General features: G+C 40.7%; 1 protein-coding gene across 1 annotated transcript in view; it reads right to left on the reverse strand.

Moving 5' to 3' along the window:
* Nucleotides 1-19,032, reverse strand: part of LOC104361975 — a 54,442-nt gene that overhangs the window by 29,715 nt on the left and 5,695 nt on the right. The window contains exons 3-14 of the mRNA XM_042790930.1: nt 14,541-14,613; nt 11,130-11,266; nt 10,502-10,633; nt 9,324-9,364; nt 8,272-8,314; nt 7,356-7,413; nt 6,732-6,898; nt 6,542-6,628; nt 5,364-5,401; nt 3,338-3,485; nt 2,322-2,458; nt 1,125-1,347 (exon numbers count right to left, since the gene is read on the reverse strand). Of these exons, the coding sequence (XP_042646864.1) occupies nt 1,125-1,347; nt 2,322-2,458; nt 3,338-3,485; nt 5,364-5,401; nt 6,542-6,628; nt 6,732-6,898; nt 7,356-7,413; nt 8,272-8,314; nt 9,324-9,364; nt 10,502-10,633; nt 11,130-11,266; nt 14,541-14,613 (1,284 nt within the window). The remainder of the gene's footprint in view (nt 1-1,124; nt 1,348-2,321; nt 2,459-3,337; nt 3,486-5,363; nt 5,402-6,541; nt 6,629-6,731; nt 6,899-7,355; nt 7,414-8,271; nt 8,315-9,323; nt 9,365-10,501; nt 10,634-11,129; nt 11,267-14,540; nt 14,614-19,032) is intronic.

Consider the following 19,032-nt stretch of genomic DNA (forward strand, 5'->3'; position numbering starts at 1 on the left):
TGAGCAGTCCTTGCTCTCCTGGGGCTGAAGGAAGCCCTTGAGCATGCTGGCACTGAGTTTCCTTTTTTAGTACACAGCGGCTTCCACAGTCCAACCTCTCAAGGGGACTGGAACTTGGCAGCAGATTATTTGCATCCCACCCAGCTTCTTTACTGGAAAAGCATATTCTCATTGAAGAGGTTCGTAAAAAACACAAAATCTCATGAACTGCTGACAAATTTAAGAGAAGCTAGTTCTGGAGAGGGTAATGGTTATATGGCAATTTTCAGCACTGCACAAAGGGAAAGATACTTGGCTAGATTGTGAGGGGGACCTCATCTACCTCTTCAGCTATATATCTTTTTTAAATATGTAGTGTTCCTCTCTGTATGTATTTATTTTCTGGTTACATATATATAATACTATAGATATATTATATAAAAATAAATAAATAAAACCAAATGAATGGCTGAATGACTGCGGCATTTCTGCCCCCACCGGAGGACCCTTCCGTTCAGTCCTCAACCACTCGTCCCTTCCCACTTCCCAAGCACCAAAGCACACATCCTTGAGCTGTTGTCCAGCTGGAGAGAAGAGGGAGTGGACTTCTGTACTGTAGGGGTAGAAACCACTACAAATAACAGAAAAGCAAATTTTTGTAAAAATTAATATCACTTAAACCGCCTACTGTCTGAGCAGTCCTTCTCAGCAAAGGTAAAATATACACTTGCCTCCAGTGTACCTGCAGATCAAGTTACCTGACAGTGGATGCAAATCACCAAGCACTCTAGCTGTTTCATGATTGCTTCGGATAGTTTTCACACTGTTGAGATTCTCTGCTTTGCATCTTGAACTCTTTTTGCATGCGTAATCTGCATCTTAGGCAGACTGCCCAAGGTTGCCTCTACTTCTATTTAAATACCAGCCAGAGTTCAAATGACTGCATCCACAACCAGATTTATTAACATATAGGATGCATTTCTCCCTAGTCAGACTGTTAAAGGAAATAAAATGATCTGAGAGATTGCTGACATGGAGAACTCCACTTTGTTTTAAGGTATGTTCTCTGAAAAGATGGGCTACTTTCCTCTCTATTCACTAAGAGAACAATACATCGTTCTCTAAGAAATGGAAATACATCATACCCCATCATTTAGTAAGTACTCGATCATGAGTCCCCAAAGATCTATAAATGATGTCCTGTATCCCTCTTCTTTCCGCTGACAAAGCTGCTTATCGTAGTACTTCATGCGATCCATAGAGAAACAGCCCATCTTGCATTTAGTTGCTTGTTTCTGGGCTTCACCAATATGCGAGTCTAGGTCCTTCTGCGACCAGTAGGCATCTCTGTATAAGTTGGCCATGGTCCTGGAGAAAGATAGTACAGACATCAAAAGTCAACAGAAGTAAAAAAAGACTTGAAATTTTGTGCCTTTGGGGCCAGAGGTTTACATCTAAGGATTCATTTCTACTCAAACACGCTTTGGTTTTGCTCCTCTGTCCAGCAGAATGAACACTCCAGAGTTTCTATGACTGTTTTAAAGATGGCCCAGAAGGATAGGAGGATTTTTTATGTTGTTGATTTTTTTTTTTTTTTTTAAACAGAGTTGGTAGAAACTTAAGGGATAAATTGCCCGGTGTGAACGTAGGTATATTTCTGAAGCACAAATTAGTCAGAAAATTATAAATTTACATTGTTTGTCTTCTAGAAACCCAAATCTGTCACACCAGCTGCTGTCTCTTGGCTTTGTATCACTCAGTGTTATTCTTATGGTATCACTATACTTTCTTTTAACACCATCCTTGATTCTACCAGCCTTCCCTACAGGGGACCATCATATGTTGGGTGGTTGTGGGTCCTGTGAACAGGGAATAACGCTGCCCAGGGGAACTCAATCCTTTCCCAAACTGGCAGGTTGCAGGGGTAAGTGTGCACTGTCCTACAGTTTTCTCTGTGTGACCAGTCAGAAAGCAGAACCAGCCTCAGAAGTTACTGGGAACAACAACTGGGACATCAGTGGAGAGAGGAAGAGGTGTGATGCTACGGGCATCCACAGTTACATCCACAGCAACTACTTACTTAGAAATCATTTTGACAACTGTAATTGTCATATATATATTTAATTGCTGTAAATGTGGAGCTGAAAAACACTGTAAAGAATTGCTAATAAAAATTCGGTGCATCAGATCAAGTTAATATTTAATGGCCTGTTACTGAGAAACAGCTTGTTTCTACGAAGTTTGAATAAAATCTCCTGATCTTGTCTGCCTTCAGAAGCGCCTCTCTGCAGCAGCATCACCCTCAGAAGGCCTGGTCAAGCCTCCTGAATGAGCTGGCTTACCACGTGGTGCCAGACAGCCCACTGATGTACGTTACACAGTCCAGGAGATTTAATTTCTTGAGTCCCATGAGGCTGCCGTATAGTCCTGTCATTGACTTCAGCCCTCCACCTGTCGTGATGATAGCCACAACGGGGACCTGTTGGGCAGAGGAGGATGGAACATTCACACTGACAGCGTTCAACGTCGCACCCCGGACTGCAGCGGGGCCTGGCCCCCACACCCGGCCCGGGTCCTGGCTCCCTTTTTGGAAGGAATCAAAACCAAAACCAAAACCAAGCAATGACTGATAATGCTGCTTCCCTCTGGATAAACATGGGTTCAGAGACTAACCCAAACCTGAGTTCTTGCCCATCTCTAGGGCGAACTAGGGTATAGACAAACAAGAATAAACCCTTCTGTGGAGGCAAAAATGTATTTTCTCTAAATTTCCCACTCCTTTGCCACTTTTTTCTTCACATATCTACAACTACTGTATGGAAGTCCACATGCCCACCCCATGAAGAAATACACTCAGTTCACAACCACTGTTGTTAAGCTACCCTCATCAAGGCTGTTATTCTTCAGTGTTATGAAGTTACTTTAAAATAAATTATATTTATTTTAAGGAATTTCAAAACTGCAAGAGAGGGAAGATATTATAAGAAGTACTCAGAGGTGTTTATACTAAACTCTCACAAAATGATGAAATTCGAACAAGGGAAGAAATCTTTGCTATGTAATGTATTTAATATGCACACAGTATTTCTGACCCAAGCCAGTTCTAACATAGGATGGCAGGGATGAACACATCTCAAATATGACAAATTCCAAATTGGCAGTCATGAAGGATGCAATCACTGCAACTACTGTTTCTTTCAATAACAAGCCTTGGCAGCAGAAGCAAATGTACTTAAGACACATGGACAAGCTGGTACCTTCACAACAGATACATGTGGCCCATTTTGCCAACACTCATCTAGAAGAGTACATGAAGGCACAAGAAATTCAAGATCTACCCTCCCCAACACACACGTACTTCAAAATCCTGCAGGTCCTGTTGTAGGTGAAAAACATTTTTCAGGGCACTTGCAACATATCTTTTTCTTTTCCTCAGGAAAGCCATCTCCTCTGAACATAAGCCAAACCCAAAGCGCATGTCCAGGTCTTGGTGGCATGAACAATTACTAAGATAAAAACAAGCACATATTCTACATATTAACCCACCCATATCAATCTTAGGACTTTGATCAAAGATAATCTACAGCAGCCTTCCCTTCAAACAGGGTGATGCAATATGACAGGGGCAAGAGAGAATATTCTACATATTTTTAAAAGTAAGAAAACTTATTTCAATTAGCAAGCTTAACCAGTAGCATTATACCCTGTTACTACTATTTGATGAAGAAACAATGTACAGGATTTACAAATGAAACAAAATATTTAAATGAATATTCTAAAACTAGAATAATTTAAAGTTTAGAAAACCTGTGCAAATAGTCAAAAGTGAGTGTATTGATTCCTGCTTCACAGGGTATTCTCTCCTTCTAAATCTAAACTAAAACCCAGTTTTCAAACGCTGGCGTTTCCAACCTGAAGGGAAGTTCTTGTTCTGAGCAACTCGAGTGGGAACGCATCCCCCTCTAGCGGTGAGGATGGCTGGGGAGGGAAGCCACCCACCCACCCACCCCCCGCCAGGCACGAGTGGCCGTGTCACCCTGATGGCTCGGGAGATGGCCTCGGTGACATCCAGCGTCACTGAGCTTCGTGGGGCAGGGTTTCACACCCACAGCTCTGCTCTGCCCGCACTCGCACAAACTAATCTCACAGGTCAACGCTGGCAGTTGCATTTCACGTCAACCTTGACTCAAAAATTGCAAAGCCGTTCCTCAGAAGAAGATTTCATTTGCATCCATTTTGAAATTTAATGAGTCATTCCTTAAAACTCCACTGTTGTAGCTTATTTCCTGGACATTTGTGCTCCTCTGCTCATCAACATCCCTCCCGTCCCTTCCCACTCTGTGCCTACAAGACATCAGTGGGCAGGAGATCTGGCGTGGCGTCTTCAGGCCAGAGCTACCTGTGGGCCCCGGGCTGACCAGCTAGGCCTGGTCAGACACTCTAAAATGGGAGGGTTTGCTGCTTCTTTCAGTGACAGAGCTTCTCTCTTCTACTGACTCCATAATTTCAATGAAACTAGCGATTAAATTTATTTATGACATTTCTCCACCATCAGATTTGGATAAAATCAGTCAGATGGTTACAACTGTATTTGTAAATGAAGACACACAAGGGAAATTGAGTTAGGTGGAGCTGCAAAAGCCAGATTCCATTGTAAATCAAGAGTTTTTAAAGTTCTCTGAAAGTAAAATAAATAAGCAGGAAGCATTTTTCCTGTCTTGGAATAATGCTGTTTTTCCTGTTGTCATTGCTCACTTGCCTTTCTGAAATGAACAACAGAAAACTCAGTTTGAATTAAAAATTATTTTTCCCTTTTATTTCCTAGTTGGGCACACACGAAAAGAACAGATCGGTTTGCCCAGTTCTATGTGTTACGTATAGCTGTGGATAACATGAAACATCTTCATGTTTACTGATGAGTATTAATTACTCAATATACAGTATAACTGGATGTAACATAATTCAAGGTTTATTGCTACTGAATATTGAGAGTTTTAAAAAAAAATTTCATAGTTTTTGATTAGTGTTCATAATTTCTGATTAGTTTAGTGTTTACTTTCTTTTAATGTTTACTCTCTATTCTGTTTTTTTAGTCAGCTTTTTCATTTTTGTGAATTTCAGAGACTGACATTGATCAAAAATAATATTCTGTGATCAAAAGGGAAAGGATAATGCTAAAATAAATACATGTTTATTAACATTTATTGATTAAAGCCGAAACTTCCTAAGGTTAACTACATATAATACACTGTGCCTGTATTTAATGTTTTATTAAAAGCAGGTCTGAATTTTCAGACTAAGAATGCCTCCTTGTGTCATTTCCATGTGGCTAAAATAATATCAAAATCAACAACCCAAGACTTTAGGAATAGAAGATCTCTTACCAGCTTTGTGTTCTCACATTCAAGTCAAATCTTTTCTCCTGGAAAACAAGAATGTGTACTGTAATTTTTAAATTTTCGTTTTAAAATTTCTTTTTTTCTCTTTCTGTCTTGGGGTCAGAGATTGATTTAGACCCCAACAATGGCAAAGTTAGATGTCAGATGTCAGCATATATTTCCAAAAACATTAATTTGTCCTTAGTGGAACATCCCTACCCACAGATCCCAAATGGGGATCTTCCAGGCTGCAGAAACCATTAACTCTCTTGCTATAGGAGGTTCTTGAGGCTCATGCAGTAGGTCCCATTTCCCATGTTATTCACAAGCTTTCTGCAACATCCTGAAACACAATTTTTTGTACATTTCCTGTTCTTTGTGCTCTAACATACAGCAGCTCTTTGACATCCTGGCCACAGTCTCACAGTGAAAAGACTGCAAGTCTGTGTTTGATTCTGCCAAGACTTCATCCTGTCTATAAATCATTACTGTCACCTTCATATTAACTGACAAAAAGTGTTCTGTTCTGAGAGGATATTTTAATGGCCCTGAAATATTATATTCTCCTACTTCTTCACAACATAACAATTAATATTTGGACAAGATTGTCCCTAATAATCTGGACATCTGTAGATGTTTTTTAGCAGAAACACATTTTTCAATAGTAAGGATCTTTTTCTTCTACTAATTTCATTTAAAATTATACAACACGTACATCTATTTCAAGCAATATTCTCATTACATTCTTTAAAATCCATATGCTATGTTTAATATTTTCAATATATTTTCATGTATTGTCCTTTGAAGCACATGGTTTACTAAGGGCAGGTTTATTGACTTTTTCCTAGCTTGTGTCCAAGGAGCAACTTTCAAGTTGGACCCTAAGCAAATAAAGGGTCACTGAGTCTTTGGATAAAGAGGGAGGGATGTACTGAAGGAGATATCATATTTTCTGACATCCCTGTTGGTCTCTGTATCCACTACTGGCACATAATGGAGACTGATGGAGGGACAACCTGCTTCTGTGGAGAAAACATCTGGAGATACAAGGCTTCTCTTTGTTCAGTGTCTGAGAAATTATCAGAACGTTTCTGATCCTCTTAACAGCCACCTGGGACAATATTATGGGGAATGGATTCTACCCCAGTGACCTTTTATTCCTAACAGCCAGTAGCAATGCTCACCTCTGCTACGGTGATTTTCCTCCCCATGGGCAGCGAATTCAGCATCACGACTGGGGACCCCGTCTCTGTAGTGTACTTACAGGTCCACTGGGAAAACAACATGCTTTAGGACAAAATCAGTAACGGGTTTACCCTCTCCCCCTCCTCCCCCTTCCTAAAGAGGCACTCATTGAGGCCGCTTCCAACATACAGGGTGGTAGCGCCTCTTCTTTGGCAACATGACGTCCAGAGTTGGCTCTGCGTACTTGATATAGTGGAACTTGGTGGGACCCGATGGGCTGGCCACTCCGTCGGGGCCCAGCGTGATATCCTGAGTCCCCTCAAAGGAGCCCTTCACAGTGAGGGAAAGCTCTTTCTCTAAAAAAGCAAGACAAAGGTCGTGAGAAATATCATTATTATTTAATTGGGAAATTGTGCTAGCTTGATTAAAAGTGGGGTGCAGGTGGCAGAGCTGTAGTGTTTGGACCACGGTATTGTCTAGTGGAAAGGGATCTGAAGGGATGGACTGCTGGCAGCAAAGGGAAAGGAGCAAAGTGGATCCTGTTTTTATAGAAGAGGGACTGCATGTTCTTGCTGTTATATACAACTGGAGTTTCAACTTTAATGCAGGCCTAATAGAGCTTATTTACATATACCTAAGGGAGTACAAGATGCAGTCACTGAAGTCTATAACAAGGTAATGTGTTTACCTGATGTTAACTGCACTGAATACTATAAACACTATTTATTCTACTAATACATTATATGAAAGGGGCATCCTTTCATCAGTAAATATGCAATTATTGATAAATAAATAACAAAGCAATAACCTTACTTGATTTTTGCTGCATCTTCTCTGCCACTTCTACTTCCAAGCAGCAAAGTTCACGACACTGTAAAAGACAGAGAACAGGGATCTGTGATAAGAGGTGGTCATATCCCAGCCTCGTTACTAGAAGCTGTGAATCACTCAGCTTTTGGACCTGTCTAGTTACCTGAAGTGCCTAATTCCCTGGCATTTCTGGGATTTTGCCCAGTAAACCCTGACTAAGAAAAAGGAAGACCTTTGGAGGTAGTTATAGAGCATCCTCCAGTGACAATGACATACAATTAGGCACAGTAAGAGGAATATACAAAGGAAGAAAATCAGGAGCATTTTCAGGATGGTAGCATAGATAGAAAGGATTAAACTGGGAAAAAAATAGTAGTAGAAAGGGTTTTCTGAAGAAACATTGCTGTTAACAGTTTGGTTTGGGGTTTTTTGGTGGTTTTGTTTGTTTGGGGTTTTTGTTTTTTTTTTTTTTTTTTTTTTTGTTTGTTTGTTTGTTTTTTTATGGTACTCACTCTTCTTTCACATAATGTAATTATGATAGGTCAATACTTAGTGTTGAGCTTACCCACCAGGCATGGCTCATCTCCCAGGGGAGGAAAGGGCTGGGTAGATTATCAGCAAGTGGGTTCACAGTCTTTTTACTATTGTGCTTTGATAGACAAGAGCACACTTTTTGAAAGAGTACTGATACCAGATGAAATCTTTGTATGTGTGTGTGTCAAAATACAGGACAAATGGGAAATAATAGGCTATTACCAATGAACAGGGCAATAAAACATCTTATTCTTGAAGTATCTAAATAGGAAAGAGGGAAGAAAGAGAAAGAACTAGCCTACTGGCTTCTCTAACACCCACTCTTCCTTCCCCTATATATTAAGCAAACGCTAATAGAAAATTTCTTGAGAAAAAAGAGACATACCACTAGGACTCCATTGGTAGCAATGGCTTCATGAGGACCAGAACTGGGAAACAAAATGAAAAACATGGATTTTTTAGATCAAACAAATTCCCACTCATCTTTGCCCTTTCTCCCCATTTAGAAGGACGGCCAGAGGAACACCAGCAGGTTTCTCTGCTGGGGTTTTTGCAGTGCAAACACATGATCATCTAAAATAGAATCTGCGGTTAGCCAGTCAAATTCTTTTCCTCACTAGAACATGTAAAGTACATGTATTTCAGCAGTAACATGCTAATATTCCAGCATATCCCCCCTGGGAAGCCCAGTTCTGTGTGTTCACCAGTATGCAAATACAATCAAAGAGGCACAAGGCAGAGGGTACCAATTATATGGGGGGAAAAAAAGCTTTCCAGATCATTCAGGTGAAGTCAGGAGATGATGTGGAGTGACTTGAATTCTGCTCTTGGCTCCCCACTACTACGAGGGCTGGTCACTTTATTTCTGTGGTGCCCTAGTTACCTTGTGGCAACACAAAGACAAAAATACTGATTCATATGGATGGCAGGCTGACCATGCTGGAGGAACAGCCCTGCACTAGAGCTTCCAACACATTGTCATTGTGTCAGGCAGAAAGAAAACAGAAATACTAGGTTGAGAACATTGCTGCAGAGGAAAATCAAAGGAGTCAGAGGTACACTGGAAACCTAACCAGGGTGGTCCAACATTAGGGGTCTGTCCAATGCATAAGCTGAAACAGTCATGGGAAGATTGGTGGACATGCATGCACACACAAGCGCATGCACACACACTCAGAAGTCTTCTGAAATGTCCCCAGGTAGACAAATCCAACACTGTGGATAGAAGACAGAATGCTGGGAGGTGCATCTTTGAAAGCAACTAAACTACAGAACAAACTGACTGAAGGGATCAGCCATGTGTCTGGGACTGCAGAAATGATGTAGAAGTCTGGTGCTTTTTTACAGAAATCCCACAAAGTGTAACTTCTAATGCTATTTCTTTGTTTTAGCATCTAATGATTTTTGCATTTTTAAAACAATCTGGATATCACTTACGCGACCTCCAATTTGAATTCAACCTCTAGCTCCTCCTTGGCCTGAAAGCAAGAACAAGAAAGTAAATGAAGTAGCTACATAATGCTTTCTCCCTTGTCTAAATCCAGGTCCCTGGTATACCATATTGAAGTAACTGGTTGCAATGCACAGCCTGTGATAAGTATCTCAGACTGGAAGGTCTCAAACAACATTTGAAACCAGACAGTTAAATGATTCCTTCCTCGGCTCCTTCCTTCTTCAAGGTATCATCAAAAATAACCTGTATCTTTATCTCCAAGTGTGAAGCTGCTGCAGAAAGACAATTTGCAACTTGCTTTGTCTTCTGAATTTTACTTTTTTCACCTCAATATTCCTGGCACTGTCCTGCCATGACCTATTGTCCCTGCTATTATCTTGGAAGTTAAAGATACTTTCCACCTATCACTTTAATATAATAAAGAGACTGGTATTATTGAGTGAGTCAGAGTTACAGTTGTGCAACCCCTTGTAAGGCAGCACTGATATGTGTGAATTAGTTGTGAGTGACCTAGTTTGGGTACTAGAAGCAATCTGCCCATGAAAGCAAGAAGTTGCATGTGAGATATTTCACTGATCTCATTCATAGATCTCAAAGGGAATCAAGACCCTTTCTCCCATTTTATAGATGGGAAATTGAGAAACAAGGTAAACCAGTCATTCAGAGCTCCAAAACCTCACTAATTCTGACAGACCAGTCAGCAGACTCAGCCCTAGCTGGGATATAATTGCTGAGAACAGTGCTGGGGTACGCATAGGGGCAACTTCAGCTTTGCCTTTGGGGTGAAAGGAGATACAATCAAAGGGGCAGGGGGTACTGGCTATGAATCACATGGGAAAAAAGTTACAGATTATTCACCCTGCCATAGATGTGGAGCGTTGGTATTGCTCAGAGATAGTTCACAGTCAGATCCCTCCCATACCTACCACACTGTTTCAGTCATATGCTCTTTAATAATTTATAAAAATACTGTGAAGAGGGGCTCTGGGTCTCAAATTCATATTTTTTACCATATTTTTTGTGTTTATACTTTGAATGGGAATTCACGTACCCATTATTGGGATAAGTCATCCATGGCAGATTCAGAAAGCTCACCCCAAGATTTTGAAAGTGTTGTATAACTCTCCACAGGTTTCTTAGTTGTTTTATTTTTTGCTCTCACCTGTGGGCTGGGCTTAAAATACAGGAGCACTGTTCTTTCAATTGGAAGTTTAGCGGTATCAAAGAGTGCACAGAGGAGATGGTCATCTGGAGTAGCAAAATCCTCATCATACACTGTCAGCTCCAGAACGTTCTGGAAAAAGAAGAAGAAGAGGTTTTTTATAGTTCCTGCAGCGTGGACATCATTAGCTCTAGGGAATAAGGAGTGTTGGGGATGTACTTGAGAAGAAAAATGGAGAAATTAAGTAACATCCTTCTTTGGAGAAACATACAACAAATTGAATATTCATTCTTCCCTGGTTCAGTTTAATTGCTGTAACATGAGTAATACATTGGCTATACCTACATAACAGCTTAGTTAAGTCCCAAATTCTGTATCCATCATGCACTGATTGACATGAGTTTCTAGTTTTCCTAGAACTTCAATACTGAGATCAGTTTCTGGACCTCCTAAACAGCACCATCAAAGAAGCATGGGAACTCAGTCATCTCTGCCATTAAAGAATTTGAACTGTCCCTTATCATGTGCCATCTCTTAAACAGCTCCTGGGCACAGTTCGGGAGATAGATTGGAGTCACCACACACAAAATCTTCAGGCTGCCTCAAGCAGTTAACTTTGGCTCCTTACCTTGACCTGACTCTGGATCCTGAAGTAGAAGGTTTCGTTCCACACTGGATTGTTTGAGTTTCTCACAGTTTTAGTGCGGGATTTTTCACACGTCGCAGTCGGCAGCCACAATGACACATAGCAGTCAGCCTGGCTGACTGGGTAGGGAAAGAGGCAAAACAGTTGTTATTGTGGCAAAATCAGCGGTGCTGTATGATACTGGAAAGATTATTGTGTGGCATCAACAGCAAGTATGAATTATTTAAAGGCAGAAATGCCTGATGTAATGTAACTCTTTCCAAGACATCCTTCTGAGGGGGGTAAAAGCTCAGACCACAAGATGACCTAGAACAAGAGGTGGTTTCTGTTCTTCCTTGCATGAGTTACAGACAACAGTGATGTTGTGCATACAAGAAAGTGGTGAGAATTTCCTCTTCTAGTCAGCCACTTTCTTTAGTTTGTCAACCAACAAGCTTTTCTGTGCTCATGTATGCATGCACACACAGGTTAACCCTCAGCTGCCATAAAATGAGAGGGGCCTGTGAGCCTCCTCCACCTTTTGAGAACAACTGCCCTTAATAACATGCTTTAACTTGGTCAGCCCTGAATTGGTCAGGCAGTTGGAATAAATGATTGTTCTAGGTCTCTTCCAAATGAAATATTCTATTCTATTCTATTCTATTCTATTCTATTCTATTCTATTCTATTCTATTCTATTCTATTCTATTCTATTCTATTCTATTCTATTCTATTCTATTCTATTCTATTAATAAACAATGCAGAAACCCTGAATGATGCATGTCGCAGCAGACTGCCAGGAGACTGAGTGCTAACATTGAAAACATTGGCTGCTCATACCAAATGTCTCCCCAGTAAGGATAGGTCTAGTCAGCCTGGCCAGTCTGTCTGCCTTACACACTTTACCTTGCTTAGACACATCAGTATCTTTTTAAAGGAGGAACAAAATGTCTCATCTGGACCTTTCCCATGAAAAGGAAGTTGCTTGTGTTTGTTTCATTCATAGACAGAGTTGATTTAAGAACTAGATTTAAGGCTGACCTCCTGTCTTAAGACAACGCTTTTAACTGCCTGCTATTTGTCAAATTCCAGTACTCAGTCTATGTGTTTCCAGGGAGCATGTCTATCTTGGACTGGGCATTTCGGGAAAGTCTCAACTGGAAGAGTTTAGCTTTTTTCCAAGTATGAGACAGAATAAAAAAACATAAGGCTTTTTCATGTTAAAAAATAAATTCTTAATCATTTCACTGCCAGGTAATAGCCCTTCTACACCTTGTTCCAGAGCAGAAGAAACAAGCTAATTCTAGAGCAGTACTGCACCTGATCCACTGTCCATCATTCAGGCAATGCCAGAGTAACAATCTCCCAAACCAGTTTGCACTGGGAATACCATGGTTAATAGCCCTTGCTGTACTTATGCTCCATGAATAATTCCTTTTTGAACAGATATATTTTACCATCCATACATTCCCATGACAATGAGTTACATAGTTTACTTATATATTCCTTCTATTTGTTTTGAACTGTCTGTTTGATAATTGTATTGGGTGTTCCTTTATTTTCGCACTGTGAAAAATAGTGAAAAATGACTCCTTATTTTCCTTCTCCCTCCTATTCCTTTTTGTAGAGACAGTTTCCATGTCCTCAATAATTTCCCTTCCACTCTTAAAGCCAGTCTAATTAATCCCTTTGGATGTAAATGTTATTTCAGATCTGTCATCATACTTGGTACCTTTCTACAGCTTCTTTTGTTACTCTGTTCCCTCAAATGTCAGAGGATTTTGCAGTGGACCTACCAAATATATCCCTCTCAAAGAACCGTGTGGGCATTGATTTGATTCTGTATGACTGGTTTGTTTTTGTTTTTGTTTTTTTTTTTTTTTTCCTTTTAATCTGGGAAATTCTATGCAGGTAATAATGCTTTGAAGAATTTTGAAACTGCAAAAATAGGTATTCAAATATGTTTGGAGATCCTAGAATTATTGATACTTATTTTAAAATGTTTTGAAAGTAATTCTGTATGACTACTGCATGACTTCAGTTTTATCATTGGAGATCAATGACTGTTGGCTCTTTGGCTGGCAAGGTAGTCTGTTCTACTGATGTGATTTGTCATTCTTGTATCTTAACTGTACTTTGAGATACAAAGCATATCAAACAATCCTTAATTATATGAGTAGATGCAGGCAAACTAGTCAGCTGTGTATTTAATGCAAAATATTGCTTCAGTTCTGCTTGCACAATCTCTTTCTACAACCTAGTTATTTGTGATTTTGTCTTGTCGCCTGACATGCAGAAGTTCTGAGATGATTCCTTGATGAAACCTTTCTGTGTTATTGCATCATCATACATGTGCCACAGCCAGAGACCAGGAGGGAGGTGCAGGTGCAGAGAGTGCTACCCAATGATATGACCTAAGATACAGCTAATATGTCTCTGCGTCGCAGCTCTGTCACAGGGAAGTCCTCTGAGACACCCTCCAGAAAAACATGTGATAGCCACAGGGTAAGATGGGAATGGTACTATATGGTAAATCCGCATCTTCATCTTCCAGAACATCTTCCCTGGCTCTTCCTGTGCATGAGAATATAGTGCCGATTGCTGCTGCTCACGGTGAAACAGGACGATCAAAAGAGATGTCAGGGTTACCCCATTTCCCTTCCACGCTCACCCTAGAGCTAGTTTCAGTATCCTTTCACAGATGGTCATGTAGGTGTATTGACTCAAATAAAACCAACTGTTAACTTGTCCATTTTGTGTTAAATGCCTCTTCTCACTGCACATGTGGGTAGTCCATGTCCTTTAACTAAACAGTGCTATTTTTCTTCCCTGATCACTCAACTCCCACCACTTTCCTGCTGTGTGACTCACAGGCTTGCACAAGTGTAAGACTGCTGCACAAGCGTTAGAAGGGACAAGGTGTCCAGCTCTCAGTCAGCAGCTTTTTGACAGTAATTTCAGGGTAATTAATAATGGCACTAGCCTGGTGGTAATGATTTCAGAAAGTTTTTACTAGTTCATTTCATCTGTGTCAGAATCAAGACTGGGGGGGATGAAAAAGTTTGCTCCTCCCAGCCACAGTTCCCAAGGTGCTACAACCCAACAGCAAAATTACCTCTTGCTTTTGAAAACATGGGATGCAGTCTTTTTCATCTACCTGTGTCAGAAACTCTCCTTTCTTTCAGAGACAGTACTTATCCTCAGAAACACATTCAAGCCTTAAAACAAACCAGAACACACAGGAGTAACATTCAGTGAAACAGCAGGAAGCAGCAAGGACTGACCTGGTTTATAACAATTACTTTACACAAACACTGGCTAATTTCAGAAACACTTGGAAAAGGCTGCTATACCATTATAAAAGAAAACTTGTGGCCTGTACCCTGAGACACCACTAAAAATAGAGATACTTACAGGTGTCCACTCGCTGGAGATTTCTCATCCGGATGATCCTTACGGTCAGCAGATAACAGGGAGAGGATTCTATCTGGAGGAGAGTGATACAAAACGGAGTATGAATAAGCCTTCAGTGGGAAAAAGTATCAAGTGTGCAAACTAACTGAATGCTACAAAACAATAGTACAGTCAGTAAAAATTATGTCAACTATATCACTATTCTGCAGATGACAATCTGCAACATAAGTTCCTGCTATTAAATGAAGACATTTTTTTTTAACATTTTATACATTTCATTGTCTTTTTGTTGTGTTACTCTGAGAGTTTGGGTTGGTTATCATATCAGAAAAGAAGGGGATAAATCCCTGGCAACTGATACTGTCTGTGAGACGCTTCCAAAACCTATTGCTCTGAAATTGCAGAATTTGGGTCTACAACATAGCTACAATAAATCTCTTGAACAGAGTAAATGCACTGGTGAGCACCATGGTGGAGCTGTCAAAATACCAGCAATTACAGTCAATCCCCTTAGTAAGCACCCATGAGGTCCCATTGCATTGAAAAGAGCACTGTGGAGTCTATGTGTGGTTGCTGACTCTAGGGGCATAAACCCAAAAATATCCCTCTCAGAGAGGTGGTTTAACCTTTTTTCTCCGTTTTTGCCCTTTACAATTGTACAGGAAAAAGAGTGACAATAATCTGAGCTTTTGTAAATTATAACTACAAGATAAACCAATGGCTGAGAATTGTTTCCAGAGGATTTAGGGGGTAAATAATAAGTTATGGGTTGGCTTTGGGGAAAAATAAAGAACAATACCCTCTAAAAAAAAAAAAAAAAAGAAAACAAAAAACACCTTAAGATTGAAAGTATTTAACTTCCTCTGGTCCCTTTGAATGTCTCAGCCATAACCTTCTATAAAACAAGTCTCTTCAGATTTTGTGACTGCAGGGACTTTTTCCTATTTATTATTAGAGGATAATGTGATTTCCTTCTTCTAAGGAAGGCGATTTCCTGCTGGCTCATTCCATAAAGCTGTCTCTGGCTCAGACCTATCTGCAAAAGGCTACTCTGACAAAGCCAATAAATAAATCAGCATTTCCTGTGGCTGTGACACACGGTCATTTCCTCACACTCCTAGAAACATTTCCACCTGCATAAGTGGTTACAGCAGAGCCCTCCAAATCATTCTTTTTGACAACTGCTATTTTTATCGATTGATTTCCTCTCATTTAGGAGCATCCTTCTATTTCTATAGCACTTCAGAGACTTCCTAGAACGACTATAGACAAGCAGACAAAATAGATGTTAAGGCCAATAAAGAGAAGCTGGAAGAAGCTCACTTAAAACAATATGTGTAATATTGCCAACTTTTTTTTTTTTTTTAAGAGAACAGAGCAAAAAGGACCTTGTTTTCAGATGGGAAGACAATTAGGCCTTCTTTGTCACAACAAATTAATTTTTCAATGTGTGTTTAAAATCCTCTCTTCTCTCTCCTAACACATCATGTTATGTTAAAATGTTTTTGCTGAGATCTTAAGAAGGGTTACTGCTTTCACCCCTCTTATATGTATCTCAAGAATTCTTTGTTTTCTTCCTTTTTTAGTACTTCTGCATGAAATTCACCCTCAGCAATTCATCCACCTTCTATTTCCAGTGTTCTCAAAGGAGAAAAAGCCTAACAGAGGCTGCAAAATTTGCAAACAACTGATGGAAGGGTATGTCCTCAGAGCTACCCCATGCAGGGACACTGGTTCATATTTCAGAAACAGTACAGCCATATTAATACAGTCCTCCACCCAGTTAATTAACCCTTCCTCTCAGCTGGGTAATTAGCAAAGGTGGATCACCACACTCACATGTTAGGAATGAGCCTGGGCACCCCAACATATGCCCTAGAAGGCAGAAACTCATGGTTCAGTAGGATCTGCATAAGCACGGGGCAATTCTTGCAGCCATTTATCTCTAGAGATTGCGCAAGGCACTGCCAGCTCCTGGATCAGCTCCAGCTTCACTTCCTCAGGCAAATGGCATCTCTTGAGTGAGAACCGATGGATTCAATATTTGCAAAGCAGACTGAGATTCTTAGATAGGAGACATTAAGGAAGTGAGGTGAGTTGGGGTTTATTTTTAAATTATTATTACATGGTTTCTACCATCTGATCACCTGTCTCCTGGTTCTCATGTAATGACTTTCTAAAGTGTTAGCCAAATTTACCTGTCTGGCATGAGGAAATCTATTCTCAGAGATGCGGGTTTCACAAAAAGACTTACTGAACTTTCACCAAAAGAAATCAGTGGCTTCACAAAAGCTACAGAAATCAGGACCCGTGCTTGCACTGGGGCAGATGCCACCAGCCATATACCCGAGGAAGAGGCAGCAGCCAGGCATTAGCCATGGTGGCAGCCCCAGCACCCGCCTGTGGGGGTACCAAAGACAGCAAGGAGAGCAGAAACCACCCAGGGATCAGACCTCACTAGTTCTACTGCTCCCGGGAGGATTTGCTATTTTAATTAACTCCAGTAACATACTAAACAAAAGAAATGTCTTTAACTAACAACTGTGACAACCATAACATGATGTACTAGGGTCTAGTTACACAGAGGAAATAACAGGTATGCATGCATAAAGCAAACCATTGAAGCTCTGTTATTCTGTTTACTTAAAATCTATTATGATCTCTTTAACAAAAAAAAAAAAAAAAAAAAAAGGCTGCTGCTATGTCACGATGTTCCATATACGGAGAGTTTTCCACCACAGTCTTAAGTGGGAGACCCCAACCTGGGGCTAACAAGGGCTAACAAGGACTTGCTACAACAATGCTGTCACACTGTAGCTTCACTTTTGATAAAATCAAGACCGATGTATTCACCCTGTGACTGTTTCACCGATTGTCAATCTCTTGGCTTCTCTTCAGTTTGGCGCTTCCCAAATTGTGCTCACGTCTGCTTCTTGCACACGTGTGTATAGCACAGCTGCGTGCAGTGTAGCACACTGCGGTGACAGTGCACGAGTGGGGTGTAGACTGATAATTTCTCTGTACTCCCAGGGAAACAAAGTTTTACTGGGATTTTCCAAACAACAGCTCCATCAGATGTAGAGCAGACCTCATAGTCTCTTCTTCCAATTCTCCACCAGCTCCCGTAAAAAGGAATAACATATTATGATACTTGGCACTAAGTTACTACGTTGGTGGAAGTAAAGGATTCCTCTGTCAGGTGAATGATTCCAACTTTCTCCCCTCCGGATGAGTAAACAGAATTTTCTCTATTGTGATCACTCCAGTGATGCAGGCTGTCTGCATTCCTGGCAGATTTGTGCCTCTATAGGTCTATCCCAGCCCTCTTTAAAGTCACACTTATATTCAGATGTAGGTATGTGTGGCATGCATCCATCTCGAGAAGCACTGCTGTAAATTACTTCACTAGTTTAGCTGCTTGATACATCCTGTCACATCACAAGTGGTTGTGGAGCTCCCAAATGACAGTGGTCCTTAATGAGACAACAGTCCACGAGACCAGAGGATGGCTATTCTTCTTTACCTTAGTTTACTTGCTTTTGTCTCAGTACCTTTCTTCAGCCTCTAGGCTTCTTCATCTAGCAGACTCTTGCAGCATGGGTTGTTGTTAGCAGCATCTTCCCAGCTTGTGTTATCAATGGTACATTAACCCCACCACCATGCCTGCTATAGACTACCCCAGTCTCACAATTCCACAACAGTACAGTCAAATGTATGGTGGGCCGATGCATATTTTAGTTTTCAGTGTTAGCTCCTTGTTTTACCACAGATTTTTGATCAGGTGTCAGAATATTGTAACTGCCTTCCCAAAACAGAAAGCGGTCATCCAGCAACACTGATCCAGAGAGGAGAACTTATTCTTGAACCTCCAGGTACAGCCAACGTTCTCAGTCTTGTTTATTGCCCCTTTTAGATTGGTATTTATTCCAAAGTAATCATAAGCTAACAGGAAAACAATGCAGAGATCCAGAAATTCACCTCCAGAGGGTGTGATGAAAACCCTGTCACCACCAAAAAGCAGCTGCCCTCCAAGAAAGTGCTCAGGTGTTGCTTTTCTGCATGAAATGTGGAACACCTTCCATCTGGTCTTGTGAGAAGGTGGCCTTTGCCATGCTGAATGAGACGTTGTGATGAGGAAGCAGAGAAAATTATGTGCCACAGTGTGCTGGTACCATTGCCTATTTCAGTGTAACCATACTGCATGCTATTCCACAAGCCATCATGCAAAGATCAGACAAGTCCTAAAAATAACCTTAGGACAAACAATTTACTTTTGCAATGGTTGAAAAAGGCCATTTACACAGGCCAACCTGAAAAAAAAAATTGTGTTATCTATGAAAATCAGGAAAAGAGCTTCCTTTCCACCCACACATTTTTCCTGCAGTCACACAATAATAATAATGCCTCTATCCATTTCTGTGTCATCTACTGGCAAAGCAGCCTTTCCTGGCAAGGACAGCTTCCCTGCCTTGACTAAGGTCCCCCCGCATTC

The sequence above is a fragment of the Tyto alba genome, unplaced genomic scaffold, assembly GCF_018691265.1.
Source record: "Tyto alba isolate M040663 unplaced genomic scaffold, T.alba_DEE_v4.0 Super-Scaffold_18, whole genome shotgun sequence".
In the NCBI taxonomy this organism is placed as follows: Eukaryota; Metazoa; Chordata; class Aves; order Strigiformes; family Tytonidae; genus Tyto; species Tyto alba.